General features: G+C 39.8%; 2 protein-coding genes across 2 annotated transcripts in view; one reads left to right on the plus strand and one right to left on the minus strand.

Annotated features, from left to right (window-relative positions):
- Nucleotides 1–1,379: 1,379 nt before the first annotated feature.
- LOC143276622 (HIG1 domain family member 1A, mitochondrial-like) lies at nucleotides 1,380–14,395 on the minus strand. The gene is made up of 3 exons (XM_076581234.1): nucleotides 14,233–14,395; nucleotides 13,177–13,325; nucleotides 1,380–9,618 (listed from the first exon to the last, which is right to left on the minus strand). Exons 2-3 carry the CDS (start codon nucleotides 13,280–13,282, stop codon nucleotides 9,416–9,418), a joined length of 309 nt encoding a protein of 102 aa, XP_076437349.1. The 5' UTR covers nucleotides 13,283–13,325; nucleotides 14,233–14,395; the 3' UTR covers nucleotides 1,380–9,415.
- Nucleotides 14,396–14,481: 86 nt separating this feature from the next.
- LOC143276620 (uncharacterized) overlaps nucleotides 14,482–19,799 on the plus strand; it is a 79,033-nt gene continuing 73,715 nt past the window's right edge. The window contains exon 1 of the mRNA XM_076581232.1: nucleotides 14,482–15,048. Coding sequence (XP_076437347.1) covers nucleotides 14,967–15,048 — 82 coding nt within the window. The 5' untranslated portion in view covers nucleotides 14,482–14,966. The remainder of the gene's footprint in view (nucleotides 15,049–19,799) is intronic.

Below are 19,799 nucleotides of genomic sequence, written 5' to 3' on the forward strand. Positions count from 1 at the left end.
CTTGTTAAACGACCATTTACAGGTATTGACACACAACTGACAGAGCTTTACAGAATCTGGTGAACAGTTCTGTGCGACGTCCCAATAACTCTTCACAGTTGTTGAGAAGATGATCACTGAGGATGCTGCACTGTTGAATGCATCACCATCATTCTCAGTGTCATGGGATAGGGCCTGAGTTGTAGCAAAGCTCCTCTCTGTCCTCACAGTGATGCTGTCTGCAGTCAGCCTCATCTCCTTTTCCCCAGCACTGTTCCGTGAAGGGCGGTCTTGGAGAGCACGTCAGATCTTATCATCTGGTCATACCATTTTCCTCTTTTTTACTTTTATTCATAATCAGATGCAGCAGATCTCTGACAGGCTAGTGGTGAGTGAAGGAAATGGGACAACCCAGACTTAGTATAATTACACCTGTGATCAAGTACTTTTCAGTATTCTTCAATCATTGATTAATAACTGTCCCTGTTCATCCATGCAAAATATGCAAGAGACATTAGAAATAATTTGCCTTTTTTTCCTTCTTCTTTTTCTTGATTATCATGTAGCTGAAATGTAGAGGACTCTGACATGTGTTGATACGTATTGTATTGTATTAGAGTGGACTTCTTTTTGTTACAATAGACTTCTTTGTGAAATTTGGGTCGCTCTTCCCAGGGAGAGCACATCACTACAGCACATTGCCACTGTTTTTTCTATCAAAGTGGATTTTTCCGCAGAGATCTGCCAGGACAACCCTTTGTTGCCATCAGTTCTTTTACATGCGCTATGTGCGTGCTACACACAGACTTCAGTTTATCATCCCATCCGAATGACTAGCGTCCAGACTACCACTCAAGGTCTAGTGGAGGGGGAGTAAATAATGGCGGAGATTTGATCCTGTGTGCTCAGAATCTCTTGCTTCCTTGGCAGATGCTTTATCGCTGGGCCACCACACCATTTTTTACCTGAGGATGTGTTTACCTGGGGCAGATACACAGTGATCCTGTTACAAGATCATGACAAATAAATTTTGTTAAATCAGTGTTGATGGAACTCTGCTGTTCATTAATGGAGTGTGGATTGTTTGTTGGGTTTAAAATGTCACTTTCAGAGGACACCCTGGCTCTGCATCCTGTCTGACACAAACTGAAGCCTTTTTTTAGAGCTGTCATTTCACAGGTATCTGTACAGTGAGAGACTGAAGAGCAGCCATTTCACATTGTTTCCTTTTTTTTTCTTTCATATTCCCCCTGCAGTGCCCCTGAATTTGTTTTCTTTTTCTTTCTTTTTTTTGTTGTTGTTGTTGTTTTGGTCTTGTTTCTGGAATGTGCACAGAGTTATTGATCTGAAAAATTCACTCACACTTTGAGCATACATGTGCACACACATTCACAAGTTACTCTGAAGATAAATATATGTTTATTTAGCAAACATCAAGGTATAATATTTTGTGCATTCTGAAAATACCTGACAGAGTACAAAGTATTAAAGCTTGCACAAAAAACAAACACAAAAACAAAACAAAGAATGGATATCACAAAAGTACTGCTCGGAGCACCGTGACTCACAACTTGAAAAGTCTGCCCCACTAGAGAATGTACACACAATTAACACACTGACCCTAAATGATGACAGCACTGAATCGAATCTATTCCCTGTTCCATACCTGTCTTCTTTCTGTTTTCTTATATCATCTGTCGAATAAGACTCACAAGATATCCCTTTCACACACTGACAAGCTAAGCAAATTTCATAACTGATAAAGGAACATTATTCTTGCAAAACTTGCTGTCAAAGATCATGTGACAAAGGTTTGGTTAACTGCCATTTAACAACATAAACTGGTGTTTTTTTCAATTTCAGTTCACACAGAATCTACTGACAGATTCTGCTTAAATTCAAAGATACTGCTCTTTTTTTGTTTTGTTTTGATTTTTTAATTTGGGGCTAGCTGTTTGTCTTTGCTTTAAAAAATTTTAAAAGAGAGAAACTAGCCAATTTCTTCCTTTAAAATTAAAAAAAAAAAACATTTAGAAAGAGAAAAAACAGCAAAAAAAATAGCTGAGTTTATTCCACTAACAGTACTGTAGAATAGCCAACTCTGAACATTTCTCTAAAACAAACAATAAAGAAAACTCACACGATCAACAACACAAATGGACACTCATGGAAATAAAAGTTAGAGCCACCTGAAAAAAAAGATTTGGGAAAAATACTACACAACTTTCCAAGTATGTAAGCGAAGATGCCGAGACGTCGCAAGACGGAAGACGATTGTCTGTCTCCATTCTGTGACAATGATGCACAAAAAAGACGTGTGCAAAGCAACAAGTGAAACGGTGCACAGTTTGCACAGACACTGAACACTGCAGAATTGACATGTTTGTTAGGTTAAATGATGTAGAGAAATTCCACAAGATGGCATGCACTGAATCATGACAACATGATTTTATATTATTGGAGGCACTGCACTTAACTGCCAATCAACAAGAAAATCTTGCAACAAGAAAATTTTGAACAACGCCGAATAAAATGGTCTGTATAAAAATCAACGTTCTTTAGCATCAATAATCAGAGGTAGCAAGTATGAAGAGTGATGACACATCATCTCATTCACTGAATCCTGTTGTTTGCTTCATGGCAGAGTTGTTCTGGAGGCTACCTAGCCTTGACTCGCGAGAGCCTAGCCACTCTTTCCACGAGGAGGAAAAAGAAATGCACATTCCTAGGGTGTCTTGCGACAACCTTGCCCAACTGTCTTGGACTCTTTACCTAGTAGTGCGTGTGGGTGATTGTGTACACCCAACATAGGTCTTCACCCACACCTAATGATCTACTCGCCAAAGATGGTCTGTTTCGCCTGCTCACTAGTCATGCCCAAGAAAGACTCCTTCATTATTAGTGGAGTGGGTGCAAGCAATAAAGCTAATTTTGTAATTTTATTGTGGACAAATCATGATAATCTTGGTAACGATGTTTCAATCATTTGCCTTCTAAGTATATTTCATTGGCTAATTTAAAAAAAAAAATACTTCTGTCTTTTTTTTTCTTCTTTTTTTAAAATAATTATTTCATTTTAAGCTCATGTTTCATACATACATACAGTATGTACTACTAAAGGCCCGGACCAGAACGTTGGGTTTATGTGTAGGCAATGCATCTGCTGTCTTTTTTTGTGTGTGTGTGTCTTTTTGTCTTAAAAAAAGAAAAGAAAAAAAAAAGCAGATGCGGAGTAGCATTTATGAAGCAGCCCACACGCTTTGACACTTGGAAACTGAAAGTGATTACAAATACTATGTGAACATTTGGTGTTTGTTCCGATTGGTCTTTTTCAACACTTTACAACAATCATAAATACTTTACAACATTCATAAATACCATGTTATTTGGGCAGAACAACAAAGTAAAAAAATAAATAAATAAAACAAGAGGTAAAGCCTTCAAGACTCACTTGTGCTTCACGCTTTGTCCTGTAAAGGAATCGTTAGGAGGAAAAAAAAATAAAGAGAGACTTTAAAAATGGTTGAAAAGTGCTCTGTATTAAATATGATGGATAAGCTTGGGAGAAGAATAAAGAAAAGAAAAAAAATGTAATGTTAAGATGAGAAAGATCAGCTTAAAGCAAACTAAGTCCCCTAGCATTAATTACAGAGTAATTTCCCATTTTTACTATCTGCACCAAAAACGTTTGCAAAATAAATAGAACTTCTATGCTTAGCAAAAGAAGTTTCTGTTTGAACAAAAAATGATAATAATGACTGCTCTTGTTGTTGGGTCAGAATATCAGATCAAAGTGCCAAGTTTAGAGAATACAAAAAATATAAATATAACAGTAAATGCAGTTTGCATATAATTAGGCTTCATTTTTTATTTTTTTTGTGCCCATCCCAGAGGTGCAATATTGTTTTAAACAAGATGACTGGAAAGAACTGAATTTTTCCTATTTTTATGCCTAATTTGGTGTCAACTGACAAAGTATTTGCAGAGAAAATGTCAATGTTGAAGTTTACCACGGACACACAGACACACACAGACATACACACACACAGACAACCGAACACCGGGTTAAAATACAGACTCACTTTGTTTACACAAGTGAGTCAATAAAGGCTGTGTTACTGCATATCATGGATATGTACAGGAACACACTCTAACATTGATAAATATCCATTATTTGTTGGTTAAGTGCACACTCAGTGACTCAGAGTGCAAGCACATGCACACACACCCATCATAAATTATCATACAACATTGGTACAGACAAACTTTTCCACACACAATCAGCATGATATGAACACCTCCAGCAGGATTTTCTTGGAAATCTTAATCTTGTATGAAACGCAATTGTATCTTTTTCTGGACATTGCGTGCTACTTTATGCTTCTTATTTGTCTCAACAACAAATTATCACGGTCTGTCTGACATTATTCCTGTGATCTTGTAATGCAGATGTATCTTCTTAGAGATACTGTGTTTTATATTATGCTTCTCACTCGTCTCAACAACTAAGTATCATGGTCTTCTAGTTTGACAGTCTTCTCACATGTATCATCCACACAGACTTCCTGTTCCTTTTTAAAAAAAAACCCTGTGTATTCATTAATGCCGACAGATTTATCATAAAGGAATTGATGAAATAATTCACAAAGTCACCAAAACAACAAAGGCTACTGTATCATCATACGCCTTTGTTGTGAAAAATACCAATGGAACATAATGCGATGTTGACAGATCACTGATATGCAGATTAAAACAGAAAGACAGAAAGAGAGAGCAGAATCACAGTGAAAACGTGAGACAGTAAGTACCACTCTGCTGGGAGTCAAGGGAGCCTGTAATTGTAACAAAGTTTGGGGTTTTTTTGGGGTTTTTTTTTCATCACAACAGATTTCTCTGTGTGAAATTTGGGCTGCTCTCCCCAGGGAGAGTGCGTCGCTATACTACAGCGCCACCCTTTTTTTTTGTATTTTTTCCTGCGTGCAGTTTTATTTGTTTTTCCTATTCAAGCGGATTTTTCTACAGAATTTTGCCAGGAACAACCATTTTGTTTTACATGTGCTAAGTGCATACTGCACACAGGACCTCGGTTTAACGTCTCATCCGAATGACTAGCGTCCAGACCACCACTCAAGGTCTAGTGGAGGGGGAGAAAATATTGGCGGCTGAGCTGTGATTTGAACCAGCGCACTCAGATTCTCTCGCTTCCTAGACAGACGCGTTACCTCTAGGCCATCACTCCATGAAGCCATGTAACCAGACTCAACGACCTTGCTATAACAATCCTCCACAGAACTATTGAGGAACATTGGAGGAGGAGGAGGGGGTGGGGCATAGAATGCAGAAAAAAACCCTGATAGCTTTGCAGAATGGACAGAAAAACCATTTGCAGAAACCCATGTTTTGACACACAACTGAACAGACCTGGAGGAATCTGGTGAGCAGTTGTTCAGTACGGTACCACAATGACCCTTCACAGAATCAGGCGTCACTGATGATCCACTGTCACATATGTGATTTAATTTGAGACATTCTTCTTCTTCTGTTTTTTTTTTTATTTTTTTTTTAAATTTTTATCTCCCCGTTTGGGCAGCCACATGTTCTTTCTGAGTCAGTACATGCACACCCACCAGAGGGTTTCTCAATGATCTGTCAAACCTGCCATCAAAGGTTGTTGGTTTTTTTTCTTTTTTTTTTTAGGGTGGGGAGTTGTTTTGTTTTTAGCTTATGGTTCACTTTCTCTCAGTCTCTGAACTCTGAAATGGCTGATGGGGTCGTCAAGGCATATATTTTGATCTTTTACTTGGGTATATGTTGACATGAATGGGGTCATGCAAAAGTGTGTGTGTGTGTTGTGTGTGTGATGTAAAAAATCTACAGCTCTCCAAACACCATACACAAACTTTGATCCCTGGATCTTTAGAAACAGATCTTCTTCTTTCCCTTCTCTACCGCCTTCATCATAGTGAAGATTCTGTAGATGTGATGCAACATAAGATATAATAACGATTCAGCATTCACATCCATTCAGTCATGCTTTCTTTATGCAATGTTTCATCCAAACAAACAAAAATATAGAAAAACAAAAAAAGAGCCGCTGATGTTCATGATAACAACCAATTCATCACAAGCTCACATACTAAACAGCTGATCACTGTAAACAAATTGCTTTTCACTTCACGCTCAAGCACACAGTCATGATAGATAAACATCAAGAGGACACCACCTAAATGACAGGTAGGCATCAATGGGAGACCACCCCCATGATAGAACAATACCAGGGGAGACCACCTCAATGACTGATAAGCATCAATGGGAGACTACCTCCATGATGGATCAACATCAAGGGGACACCATCTACCTCAGATCTGTCACCTGCTCAGTTCCAAAAGCAGGCATACTATACCACACACAAAAACAAGCAACACGGGACTAATTTCCACAGTTTCCGTGTGAACAAGAACAAACTAAATCTATCTTATCTCCTCTCAATTCTGTAGTGCTTCCATGCAATGATATCTTTCTTACTTTTAATCTTCAAGACATCATTGCTCCATTTTCACTTTCTTTGCACACACATCTATAAATCAGACACACACATCTACGTGGTTATACTTTTAATAAAGCCAGTCACTGTGGTCTGGTCCTTTGACTATTCAGTACGATGACAACAGTATCACAATTCAATATAATGTTGCTGAATCTCTCATTTCACTGACTGGTAACATGGTTTCAGCAGTAACTACACATCACAGTAGTGTAACAATGTTACCGAAACATGCACACAATAAACTATATCAAATCTGTCACTAAAACATCCACACAATAAAATATATCAATGCTATATTCTTGTAAATGAATTAATTAAGAAGAAAAATGATAACAAACGTCACTTTTCCAATCCTAGTTCATATATATATATATATACATATATATATATATGATAGTCAGTCGTGTCTGACTATGACCATCAGAACAGCAGAGGAGGCAACTACTGTTCTGACTATTTGGGCTAGAATTTGATTATAGTGGAGAGTGTCTTGCCTGGGTTACACCCCCACTCTCTCGGCCAAGAGGGTTTTAGGACAGTCGGCGTTGGGATGGTTCCCAAAGGCCAACCAGCCCACAAGGCTGCAGCACTAAGACCCAGTGCAATTTTTGCCTCCTAGTTTGAGAATCATAGTCCTTCACAAAAGACCAAGCTGTAAATGATTTCCCACTGACTGGAGAAACCACTGATAATACAGCTCTCACTTTGCTGTTGACCCAAATGTAAACTTATGTCAATCTGTGATATAAGCCAAGTGTTATATATTTGTAACAGATGAATCAACCAAGGAGAATGATGAAAAAAAAAAAAAAAAAAAAAAAAAAAAAAAAAAAAAAAAATTCACATGACATCTCTTTATCAGAGAGAACAAAATCACCACAGTTCAGGCAAAAACAATGTTGTCAAAACAATCTGCTTGTTGTTCACTGAAGGTGAATAAATATACCTGAATAAATAAGCAAGCAAAATACATACTGACAGTAAGAATTAAACAAAATGAATGCAAACCTTGGCAAGCAGTACAGTCTTAGCACCTCCAGTGACAATAAAACAACACAAATTGCTTCATCAGTGCTTGACAATCATTTGGTTCACAATCAGTGAATGTTGAAGATACTTTCAAAGACAGACAGACAGGAAAAAGTGAGTGTCCACTTGACAATCATTTGGTTCACAATCAGTGAATGTTGAAGATACTTTCAAAGACAGACAGACAGGAAAAAGTGAGTGTCCACTTGACAATCATTTGGTTCACAATCAGTGAATGTTGAAGATACTTTCAAAGACAGACAGACAGGAAAAAGCGAGTGTCCTGGTTCGAGCGAGGGAGAGAGAGAGGTATGGAGTCATTTCAGACAATAGGATAAATATGGGTTAAAAACCAAATATACTTCCGCTGAAAAACATATGTAATGAGAGCCAGAGAAAGTTAGAGAGTGTGTGTATGTGTGAGAGTAAGCGTTTGTGTGTGTCAAAACATAAACGCTTAAATGTTAATGTGTGTCTAAACATATATATGCTGCATTCTCTAAGAGCAAATAAAAAGGAAAAGAAAAACACAATGATAAATTTATTATGAGTATACTTTAATTCAGAAAGTACTGGTGCTGATCAAGCACCATTAGCAGATAACTAAACAAATACCGGTTAAAAAAAAAATAAAAAAAATAAAAAAATCAACAAGAATTAAAGCTTTTAGCTGTCACTGTTCGAACTGGTGTTCTCAGTACCACAACAAGGTGTTCTTATCATTCTGGATTGATTATGTCTATACCTCCAGAAATATACAGTGAAATTTTGTGTCAGTGATTTCACGTATCCTCACCCCTACCCTCACACTGAAAGAAACAAAAATGAACAGATGAATACATAAAACAAATATAAAATAAAAACAAATGAATAAAAAATAACAGATAATAACCATAAAAGCAAAACAAGCCAATAGATACAGACAAATGAAAACGAAAAATGAAATAACAGATAACAATAAACAAAGGAAAAAAAAATGAACACACACACACACACAATGACGTTAAACTAAAGAACGAACAACACACACACACTACACAATGACGTTAAACTAAAGAACGAACAACACACACACACACACACACAATGACGTTAAACTAAAGAACGAACAACACACACACACACACACAATTATCCTTCAGCGACAGCCAGGCATTGAAGCAGAAGCAAGACCTAGACTAGTTCAGCAGTTATAATTTTCATGCTGGAATATAAAACAACAGCCAAGTCTGGACACCCCACCCCCCCAAAAAAAGAAAAAAAAAAGACAAAAAGGTTATTTTGCAGGTGTAGGAATTTGTTCAGTTTGGGAAGTGACAAAACACCCAACTTTTTTGGTTCTTGTTTTTGTTACTCATTTTATCTGTATTCTATTTCATTTTAGCAATTTTAGAATTTTGTTTCAATGTGGATATGTAACCAATAACCATGCCCAAGGATACACATTACTCGGCAAGGAACGTCAACTGAGTCTGTCTGATTTAACTCTTTACCACTGAAGGTAAACCGAAAGTGAAAGCATCAGGTGATGGGGAAAAGAATGAGCAATCAATGAACAATACTGTTCATTAAAAAAAAAAAAAAAAAAAAGAAAGAAATGAGGAGTCAGAGATGATACCAGTGTCAGGATTCATGAACAAGAAGGGGCAGTCACCAAAAGTGGGTAAAAGGGGGGGCACAAAAGTGGAAGAAGAAGAATTCCAGTTTCCGTCTCCATTCATCGTCATCCACATCACTCTCATTGCTTGAACATCTTCCTCCTCGGCAAACAGTCCACCCTTCTTCCTCCCCTCAACCCCCAACACACTCAACCCCCCTCCCAACCACACCGTCCACAGCTAGTGAAGAAGCAGACTGTTGTTACTTCTCCGTGGGCGTCTCAGGATGGTAGCGCTCCCAGAGTTTGATGCCGATGTTGATGCCGACGCCGATGGTGATGGCGCCCACCACCATGCCCTGGGCGATGACCCGGAAGTGCATGACATAGACTGATGTGGACATCTTGCCGCGGTTCCGGTAACCCCAAATGCCATAGCCCACTGCCCCGATCAGCCCTCCAATCCCTGCCAACAGAGAGAAGCAACATCTGCGTCAGATTAATTCACTCCAGATGAAAGGACCCTGATCGAGGCCCTACCGTTCACAACCGTTTCAGACAAAGGACCCCGGTCGGGGCTTAGATAGTTTTGAATTTCTGGAGTGGCACCCAATTTCCATAATGACATTATGAGCTAAGTATATCTGAACTGACCTTTCCACTCTCCACTGCAACCAATAGATGCAGTGTATGTTGCTGTGCTCGCGAGCAGTAGAGTTATTTTCATGGTGACTGGTTCACGTGAACAGTGTGTGTCAACGATGACACATAACCCTGTTTCATGTCGATCACAAGGCAGACAACAGAATTAGATGAAGGTGCCCCACCATGGCCATAGTACATTCTGAATTTAATCTGTTTCAAACTCTTTGTGCTTTCCTGGATGAGTTTACATGTCATCAGTAAGTGCAAATTTCGAACAAAAAATATGGACGATTTCATCATCTCACTGTATGATAGCATAAGAAGGGATGAAGTTTATATTCTGTCCCCAAATAACTTGTTATGTTACTGATCAGTTTGGAAGTTTTCAGTCCATAAATTCTAACATTTATTTTTTGGCGATTTCATTTTTTACCCATACAAATGGGTCATCTGTGGGGAAAGTCAGGGGAGCTAACTGGCAGTACTAAGTGAGTTTATCTGTAAGAGGATTGTGGGATGTGCTGCATTTTATCGTCAGATCATCATTATATTTGCTTTGTTTAATCCTCTTTATGACGTACATACGGCAGTGGTGGCCTTGTGGCAACATGTCCACTTGGGAAGCGAGAGACTCTGAGCATTTGGGACTGACTTCCACACTCGCCAGAATCTTCTCCACCTCCACCAGACCTTGAGCAGTGGTCTTGGTGCTAGTCTCTCGAATGAGATGACAAGTCAAGGACCCATGTGTAGCATGCGCTTAGCAAATGTAAAAGAACCCATGGCAAAAAGAAAGCATTATCCCTGGCAAAATTATGTACAAAAAAACAAAACAAACAAAAATAATACTTTGTGAGGAAAACAAATACATTCGCAGGCAGAAAAAAAAAGATTAAAAAAGGGTGGTGGTGCACTGTAACGATGCACTCTCCCTCAATGACGCAGCCTGAATTTCATCCTGTCCAATAGTTATACATGTAGTGATGTACCACCTTCTTTGTTTGATTTCAGTGGTAATGTCCAGCTTGGAGGTTGATTTCTGGAGATCAATGTCTGAGATTGTGTTTGCCCCCACCCCGCCCCCCGCCTTCCTTTTATTTCTGAATCACGCATTGGTAACAGTTCTCAAATGTTTCATGTTCATAGCTGATGCTCTCAGTGACTTTCACAATAATGTTAACAGTTATCTAAAGCTTAACTGGCCAGATATGTGCCAACAATAATTTGTTTCTGCTTTGTGCTATGCCACACATTAAGCTGATGCTCACCTAAGAGCAAAACCAATGTGAGCCACCATGTGTTTGCGAGTCAGACCTTACGCCCAAGCACACACTCAAACACAGTGTCATGTACTTCAGTAAGAGCCAGCTCACACACAAAGTGACACACAGACACACACACATTCAAACACATGCACACACACACACACACACATTCTCTCTCTCTCTTTCTTTCAATTTCACACACACACACACAAACACACACACACCTTCTCTTTCAATTTCACACACACACACACACTCACGCACACACAAAGAGAGATACACACATTTTTTTCAGTTTCACACACACACACCCTCTTTTTCAATTTCATACGCACACACACACACACACACACAAACAATGCCATAACACTTGTTCAAGTTCCTTCTTGTCCACTCGGTCAGTGTCATAAATGCTTCACACTTCACCGCTCATCCACCATTGCTGACCCCTGACCTCCATGGCTCAGTAGTACTCAATTCAAGACAGACCACAATCAAGCGATTGCTGCCAACCTCAAAGAATCCATTGGAGACATTTGACAATGTTGCTTGTAATATCAGTGCAGCCGACCACAAAGGACCATGCCATGACGGCCCACGCAAATGATTTCAAAAGCCTGTAACACAAAACCCTGTCACATCTGGGGAGGAAAAAAAAAGAATAAAAAGAGATCATTATCAAGTAATCAATAGCCATTGATGCCAACCTCAAAGAATGTAATGAACAGATTCTTTTTTTTTTCTTTTTTTTTTGCTGCCCCATTATCTGCACTGTTTCAGTGGCATCAATTCCATCAAGTCCCCCTCCCCACCCCCTTACACCCCACTCCATACACATCCACAAACGGGTTCGTCCTTCACAGTCCTAGCGTTGGCAGTCCGCAGGAAACCATCAATGTTAGGTGGCCAGGAGGTCACGCATGAGCATAGAACGGATCATTGTCAGTGTCAACCAAAAGGGGCCAGTAACTGTGAACCTGTGTCCGAAAGAACCAGTACAGTATTGACGGCTGTACACCTATCCTGGGAACGGCAACCTCAGCATGAATACTGTTCCTTCCTCACTGTTCCGTCAACCGTGTCCTACCCTCTAAAACATTATCGTCCTACCTGGCTATAAAGCAGTAGACATGACAGATGAATCATGAAATGGCCTTGCCTCTTGTCAGGGACAACGTATTGGTGTTGTGGTCATCCAAGTGTAACAGACAACCTGCTAAGTGCCTCAGCTCGACAATATAATAATACATTGAACAGTTGTAAAATTTCATCCGACAGCAACCAAGAAACGACGTTCAACAGTACCATCTTTTCCTTCTTCTTTTTTTTAAGTGGAATGCATTTATAAGAAAAGCACATACATATCAATTATATAGTAATATACACAACTTGACAAAAATGAATACAAATAATCCATAGTATCTAGATTTTCTGAATATGCATACATTACATGGTTTACATAAGTAAATTAACACAAGCAGAAACAGTAAGCTATCATCTATGTGCGCATGCATTATCTATGGGAGCGCACAAGCCACTGTGTAAGAATGTGTGCCAATGTGTGCATGTGTGTGGGCAAAAGTGGCCATGCACACTGGCATGTTTTCTTTTTCTTTTTTATTTATATATTTATTTCTTATTTTATGATGGAGTCTCCCGTCGGACTGACGGATGAGTAGACAGGCAGGTTTATCTGTCGGTGTAAGCTTATCATTCCAATATTTGCCAGGTTGCCTGACCAGCGCAGGTGACTTTTTTTTGGTGAAGAGAAGTTGCGCAGTCCCTTCCCCACTCTCTCGCCTACCGATGCTCAGAGTCCCACAGGTGCAGATAGTGCCATGTGTAGAACGGCCTCGGTAGGTGCAGGTTTTTTCTTCAAAATACCGTCTCCTAGAAGGACTTCCAGCCAAGGATAAGAGCTCCCCCTGCCCTTTGGTCATCCTCTTCTGCCTTCACAGCCGTTGGGAGAGGTTTCCTCCTCCGCCTGATCCGTCGTTGGGAGACTTCACATGCGGTAGGTAGTACTGGGTTACATGGTACCAGTAGCAAGGGCTATGCCCCTGACCTATTTTATAATTTCAATTTTCATATTAAAAGTCTGCACAGTAACTCACCGACAGGAACAAAAGGTGCTTCCTTCATTTTCCTCCACAGCTTTGTGGAGTGTTTCTCGGACCTGTAATTCTCCACTGCCATAGAGCTGCCTTGTCCTCCAGACATGATGCTAGTTTGGCTTAGTTTAGTTCAGCTACACACGTACAGTCTGCAACAAACCAATGAAGGTCAGCCACCTTCACTGACTCAGTGACATCTATATTAGAGAGAAAGATATTAAAATTATATTTGACTCCTTTCCGTATTTTCCCCATTTCATACATTCTAGTTTAGAACTATCAATCTCTCCATCTCATTTTCAATGTCAACCTTCTTTAGACAATAACCACCCCCATCCCCACTCCCTCAACCCCCACTCCAACTCCATGTGCTGCTAAACTTTCAATAAAATCTTTTTTTGGCTGCCTTGTAAAGTAAATGACGACTCCTTATAGTATAGTTACAGGTCAAAACACAACAATACAAGCATGCCAGGGTGACCTAATGAAATATTACCCAATAAAGCTGATTAGAAAGTAAATGATGACTCTTTATAGATTAAACTTACAATACACACACTGGGGTCAATTGCGTCAATTAGTCTACAGAATCTTCAAAATGATGAAGGCGGTAGTCAAGGGAAAGAAGAAGAACCCATTCTCTGTACTTACTGTGGATGAACAGTTCAGAAAATCAAGTTTGGGGAGAGGGCGGAAGTCGTTCCAGAAAAAAAACGATATTAAAAAAAGCGAAAGAAAAGCCCTCCAAAAATTGTATTACTTACGTTATCTCGGTTTTATCAGCATGAGCCCTACTGACCAACTTCTCGCTTGTGTAACCCAGAAAAATTCAACAGGGAACTCTTTGTCTTTCCTAACGAATTCACACACACACACACACACACACGAGCTATGATTGAACTGTCAACATTGCGTAAAGTCTTAATGAGAATGAGGTATGGCCTCAAGTACACTAAACGAACACAACTTCTGCCATGGCTTTCAGCTGATCAGTAGCAGCATTGATAGCAACTATCTGGAAACACCATTGTCAAGGTTTGCGACGGTTCCACTCACCGAAAACAACCTTTCTGGTCAAGTATGGAGCTTTCAGGGAGACCGATCACTCGACAGTCGATCCGTAAAATCAAACTGCGTCGAACAACACCACTGCAGCGTTTACCGGCAGACGTGCTAAACGTGACTCTCCGCAAATGACCTCCCTTGCATCATTTCACCTCGACCTTCTGTCGCAAAAGAGGTCAATGGCTGACTACGTCACAGTTTTTTGTGCTTTCCCACTGCGGAAGTAATAACGTCATTTCCGTGTCGATCACATGCGAAATGTTTACAACTCAGACACGAAGACGAATGCTTGTTTGTATTCTCAGAGCGACACCACAGTTCATTTAATTTTCGTCTGTTGCACAGTGGCTTGTTGTTCTTCTTCACCTTTATTCCAGAATGCTTTAATTTTTTTTTTATTAATGACTGAAAAATTGTTCAATTTTGATCGCCAGAGTCGACTTCTCGCAATGAGTGATTGTCAGTAAATTGGAGATGCAGCCGGTTTTTGATTTGGTGACAGGCTGCATTGATCGTTGTGTATCGGTGTTTATACTGTTAGTTACAAACTAGATCTATTTCTTTCCAACCAGCTCACTCAGTTTTATTCTAATGGGAACGTGCGTCGCCTGTCGGGTGTCATGAGACGGTCTCTGTCAGTCACAACCGCAAGAGTTTGAATGAGCACGAGTCAGTGTTGATCATTCATTTTTGTCATCCAACAACTTGCAGTTTACACTCTCGTCATGGAGAGCTCACAAGATCAATACTACAGCCTGAAGTCTTTACAGAGATTAAAATCTTTGTGTAGCATGCTGAGAAATAATGGTAAGTTGGGTTTTATATTTTTCTTTTGAATTTGAACATGTTAGCAATGACACATTGACAGTATGTTGAATTTTGAGCTGTTTCTGTACTGTGTGTGTTTTGAGTCAAAAGCTTTTTTCTTTGTTTTCTTTTTTTGAGAGAGAGAGAGAGACTCACAGAGAGAGAGAGAGAGTACGTGTATTAACAGAGGTATGCGAAGTGTGCACACACTCAAACTTTAAAACAAAGGTTGAATGCAAAAATCTGCTGACTGCAGGCAAGAATTAATGTATTTTCAAACAAATTTTTATGCAAATAATTAAGTGTTGTCCATAATCATTATGGATGGAAATATTCATGAATATGGGTTACAAAACAAAATACAAGGAAGTGAAATTACTGAAAACAGAAAAGTATCACTCTCAACCCATGGGTCTTCTACAAACTAACAAAGCATCTAAATAAAGAGACAAAGGGGTACTTACTGAGTTAGGTCATAACTCCTCCTCCCCATAGCATTTACTGAATCAGTGATAAGATTATCAGTTGTGAAGAATATCACACTAAGTGTAGCCAACTGCTGAGACAGTGAGAAGTGAGTCAGTCGTTTGTACTTGTAGTCATTTGAATGCATTGTGAAGAAAAAATCTTCTCCTTTTTTTTTTTTTTTAATTTTTTTAATGAAGTCATGAGATGATTTTACTTTAAAAAGTTAAATGTCTTTTCATGCACACACTAACTGCCGAGACAGTGAAGCAATTGTTTGTAGTCATTTGAATGTATTATCATTTCTTTTCTTTTTTTTTTTATTCATATTGATTTAAATCATGAGATGATTTTACTTAAATGTCTTGTTTATATGCACACCCCTGAAAGTGGAGTATGACTGCATATACAGATATAGTTATGCATGTATGGTAAAGTAGAAACTGAATCCACTTAAAATCTGTAAGTGAATCACTCAGTGAATGTGGGATGTCCCATGTACAAAGAAGAAGACATCAAATAAGGTACATAAAAATAAAAAGTTGGGTTTAATTAAAACCTGTACGAGGGTCACAGTTATGTGTGTCATTGCATACTCATTTCTTGCTCTTTTTTTGAAATTCATGATAATAAATATATAATGTTACTGTACATTTTCAATTTCATGTTTCTTTTCTTTCATTCAGCATTGATGATTTGCCGTAGGTTATGCATACAAAGTGCAATAAACATTCGTCTTTACACGTGCGTGTGAGTGTGTGGAATGTGATGTGGGAGTGGTGTGTGTGTGTTTGTGAATGATGTTACAGCTTATAGTAGATAATAAACAATGGTGAGTTTGTATCTGTAACTTCTTTTTTTTTTTTTTTTTTTTATTCATTAACAATAACATATTGATGCATCATCTTAGAAATGCCTCTGATCTACATTCCTTGAAGTCAGATCTGAAAACTTACCTTTTCCGTAAGCATTTTTGTTCTGTGTATTTTATGTAGTTTTGGTCTTAGATGTGATGGCATTTTTCTATCTGGTTATTTTTAATGGGCGTGTGTGTGTGTGTGTGTGTGTTTGTGTGTGTACGTGCGTGCATGCATGTGTTTGTGAGGGTATAGTGCTCTGGTACACATGTGTAAGTGTGTAAGCATGTTATTGTTAGTATGTCCGAACAGAATTCTGTGTTAGAATATAAGAAATATCTTAATGCTTATGCAATTTGGTTTTTAGTGCAGTTGATATTTAATGTCAGCGTGTGTGTGTGAGTGTGTGTGTGTGTGTTTAAGGGAGGGACATCTCTCTCTCTATATATACACATTATGTGTGTGTGTGTGTGCGCGTGTGTATGTGTGTGTGTATGTGTGTGTGTGCGCGTGAGTGTGTGTGTGTGTGCGCGTGAGTGTGTGTGTGTGTGTATGTGTGTGTGTGTGTGTTTTCCATGAAATTCATTTTGTTTTAATCTAATTTACTTCATAGCTTTTACAATCTGATTCTTCTCTTAAGTGTGCTTTTTCATTCATATGAACACACTGGATGTTTTCCATTGTCAGATAGCGGTTGATGTGTTTTTTAAAGCATGTTTATACTTATAGTCAACTGGATGATGTAAGGCGTTTTGAGTAGCATTGGTGGTGGATATCGCGCCATAGAAAAACTATGTATTATTATTATTATTAATATAATTATTATTATTAATATTATTATTATTATTATCATATAGTGGCAATATTAACATTTTTACCCGTGCACTCTTCGATGTTGAAGTGAGAAATCAAATCCACCCAAATGGGTATACCGGCTTGTGACAAAGTTGTGCACCATCTCTGGTTCGACATTCTTATATTATGATTAACATTTTTACGCGTCTGCAGTACAAAACATACGTGAGAAAGTCCAAAACGGGTGAAAATGTTAATTATATATATAAGTTTGTCGACTATAGTAGAGGATTTTAAAACGAACTTGTCGAGATTAGAAAGGTGTCTAAAATGCCGGCTTGTGACAACTGAAGTTATGCACCATCTCTAGTTCGACATTCTTATATTATAATTAACATGTTTACCCGTCTGCAGTACAAAACATACGTGAGAAAGTCCAAAACGGGTGAAAATGTTAATTATATATATATAAGATTGTCGACTATAGTAGAGGATTTTAAAACGAACTTGTCGAGATTATAAAAGGTGTCTAAAAAGGGATGCTTTTTGGGGCATTCCATGCACCTAGCAAGGGGCTTGGAAAGAATGGGGGATACGCAAAGTGAAAGAAAAAATCGGACCCATGGGTCAGTTCGAAGTTAGCCGTCTGTGTTACAAAACATACATACTTGACTTGACTTGACTTGATCAACGATTGAGGCTTATTTGCCTGTTCGTTGTTCCTACGACTTTGTGGTTTGGTCACTGGTTTGTGAGTCCATTACTCTAGACAGGAAGGGGAGAACCTAGCTGGATGGTTCTCCCAATATTTGTCTAGCCTTGTCTTGAAGGAGTTCAGGGAAGGGGCGGTGACAACACTGTCTGGCAAGCTGTTCCATCCGGCAACTACCCTGTTTGAGAAGAAGTTGCCTCTGATATCCAGGCGAAATCTGGATTTCGTCAGCTTGAAGGGGTTGCCTCGGAGGTCTCTTCTGCTATTGTTGGCAAGCTCGAATTTGGGATTGTCTACATTGTAGAAGGCGTGCAGGTATTTGTAGACCTCAATCATGTCCCCTCTGAGACGCCTGTGTTCCAGTGATGGTAGATGAAGGGCCCTCAGTCTTTCTGGGTACGGTTTGTCCTTCATTGACGCCAGCAATCGTGTTGCCCTTCTCTGAACGTCTTCCAGTTCGGCGCTGAGGGTTTTCTGGTAAGGCTGCCAGACTGCATGTCCATACTCCAGGATTGGTCGCACCATGCTTTTGAAAAGCATGACAGATGTCTCCTCTGTCAGGTGGTCGAAGGATCTCCGTATCACTCCTAATGTTCGGTTTGCTTTGGATGTGCACTGAGCGATATGCTGCTTAAATTTGAGCTTGTTGTCAATGACGACCCCAAGGTCTTTTTCTGTTTCGCTTTCTGTCAATACAACAGTGCAATCCTTTCCATCCCCGCTCTTTCTTGTCATGTGGTACTTCGCCTCTGACTTTCTGTTACCCAGCTTGAGTACACTGCATTTTTGTGGGTGGAACTTCAGCAGCCATTTTTGTGACCAGTCTTCCAGTTTGCCCAGGTCATCTTGCAGGAGCTCTGTGGCACCCTCCTCGTCACTTCTTGTGTACACTTTTGTGTCATCCGCAAACATTTTTACAGATGAACTGATGCCTTGTGGTAGGTCGTTGATGAAGATGACGAAGAGGAGGGGACCAAGCACGCTCCCCTGAGGAATGCCACTTGAGACGTTTGCCTCCCTGGAGTATGAGCCGTTGACGACTACTGGTTGGCGCCTGTTCCTCAGGAAAGCGTCTATCCACCCCAGAACCTTGCCTGTAATACCATGGGCACTTGCCTTCAGAAGAAGCCTGTGATGAGGGACAGTGTCGAAAGCTTTCTGGAAGTCCATGTATACTGCATCCACACTCCCTCCATCATCCAGGATGCTTATCCATTCATCCAGTACCTCTAGCAACTGCGTGGTGCATGATCTTCCCGTGACAAAGCCATGTTGGTGTTTGCTGATGAGGTTGTTTTCCTCGAGATGGTCTATCACTCTTTGCCTGACAATCTTTTCCATGCATTTGCAGATGATTGAGGTCAAGCTTACGGGGCGGTAGTTGCTGGCTTCTGATCGGCTGCCTTTCTTGAAAATGGGGGTAACCTTGGCCTGACGCCACTCATCTGGTATGTCTCCCGTCTCCAGCGATAGTCTGAAGATGTGGGCAAGTGGACTCGCTAGGATGTCTGCGGCTCTTGCTAAAATCAGAGGGCTGATTCCATCTGGACCAGGGGATTTTCCGGTGTGCAGGGTAGCTAGGAGCTTTCGAACACAGTCTTCGTTGATTTCAACGCTATCCAGCTCTTTCTCATAACTGTAGGTTGGTGGGTCGGGCATGTTTCCTGGATCCTCCTCCACAAAGACACTCTGGAAGAATGCGTTCAGAGTCTCTGCCTTCTCCTGGTCTGTCTTTGTCTTTCCTCCTCCTTCCTTCTTCAGCTCTGCTACACCAGATCTTGATGTGGTCTTAGCTTTCACGTAGTTCCAGAAGACCCTAGGGTTATTTTTGGATTCCTTGGCCACTTCCATCTCATGTTTGATTTTGGCCTTTCTGCACATCTTCCTTGCTGAGTTCCTTGCCTTTATATAACTTTGGTAGT

The sequence above is a fragment of the Babylonia areolata genome, chromosome 32, assembly GCF_041734735.1.
Source record: "Babylonia areolata isolate BAREFJ2019XMU chromosome 32, ASM4173473v1, whole genome shotgun sequence".
Lineage (NCBI taxonomy): Eukaryota > Metazoa > Mollusca > Gastropoda > Neogastropoda > Buccinidae > Babylonia > Babylonia areolata.

Excerpts from the sequence above, each read along its gene's own strand:
- LOC143276622 (XM_076581234.1), bottom strand. The coding sequence starts at position 13,282 with ATGTCTGGAGGACAAGGCAGCTCTATGGCAGTGGAGAATTACAGGTCC. Across the intron at positions 9,619-13,176 it reads AGCACCTTTTGTTCCTGTCG|GGATTGGAGGGCTGATCGGG; the intron begins GTGAGTTACTGT and ends CTCTGTTGGCAG.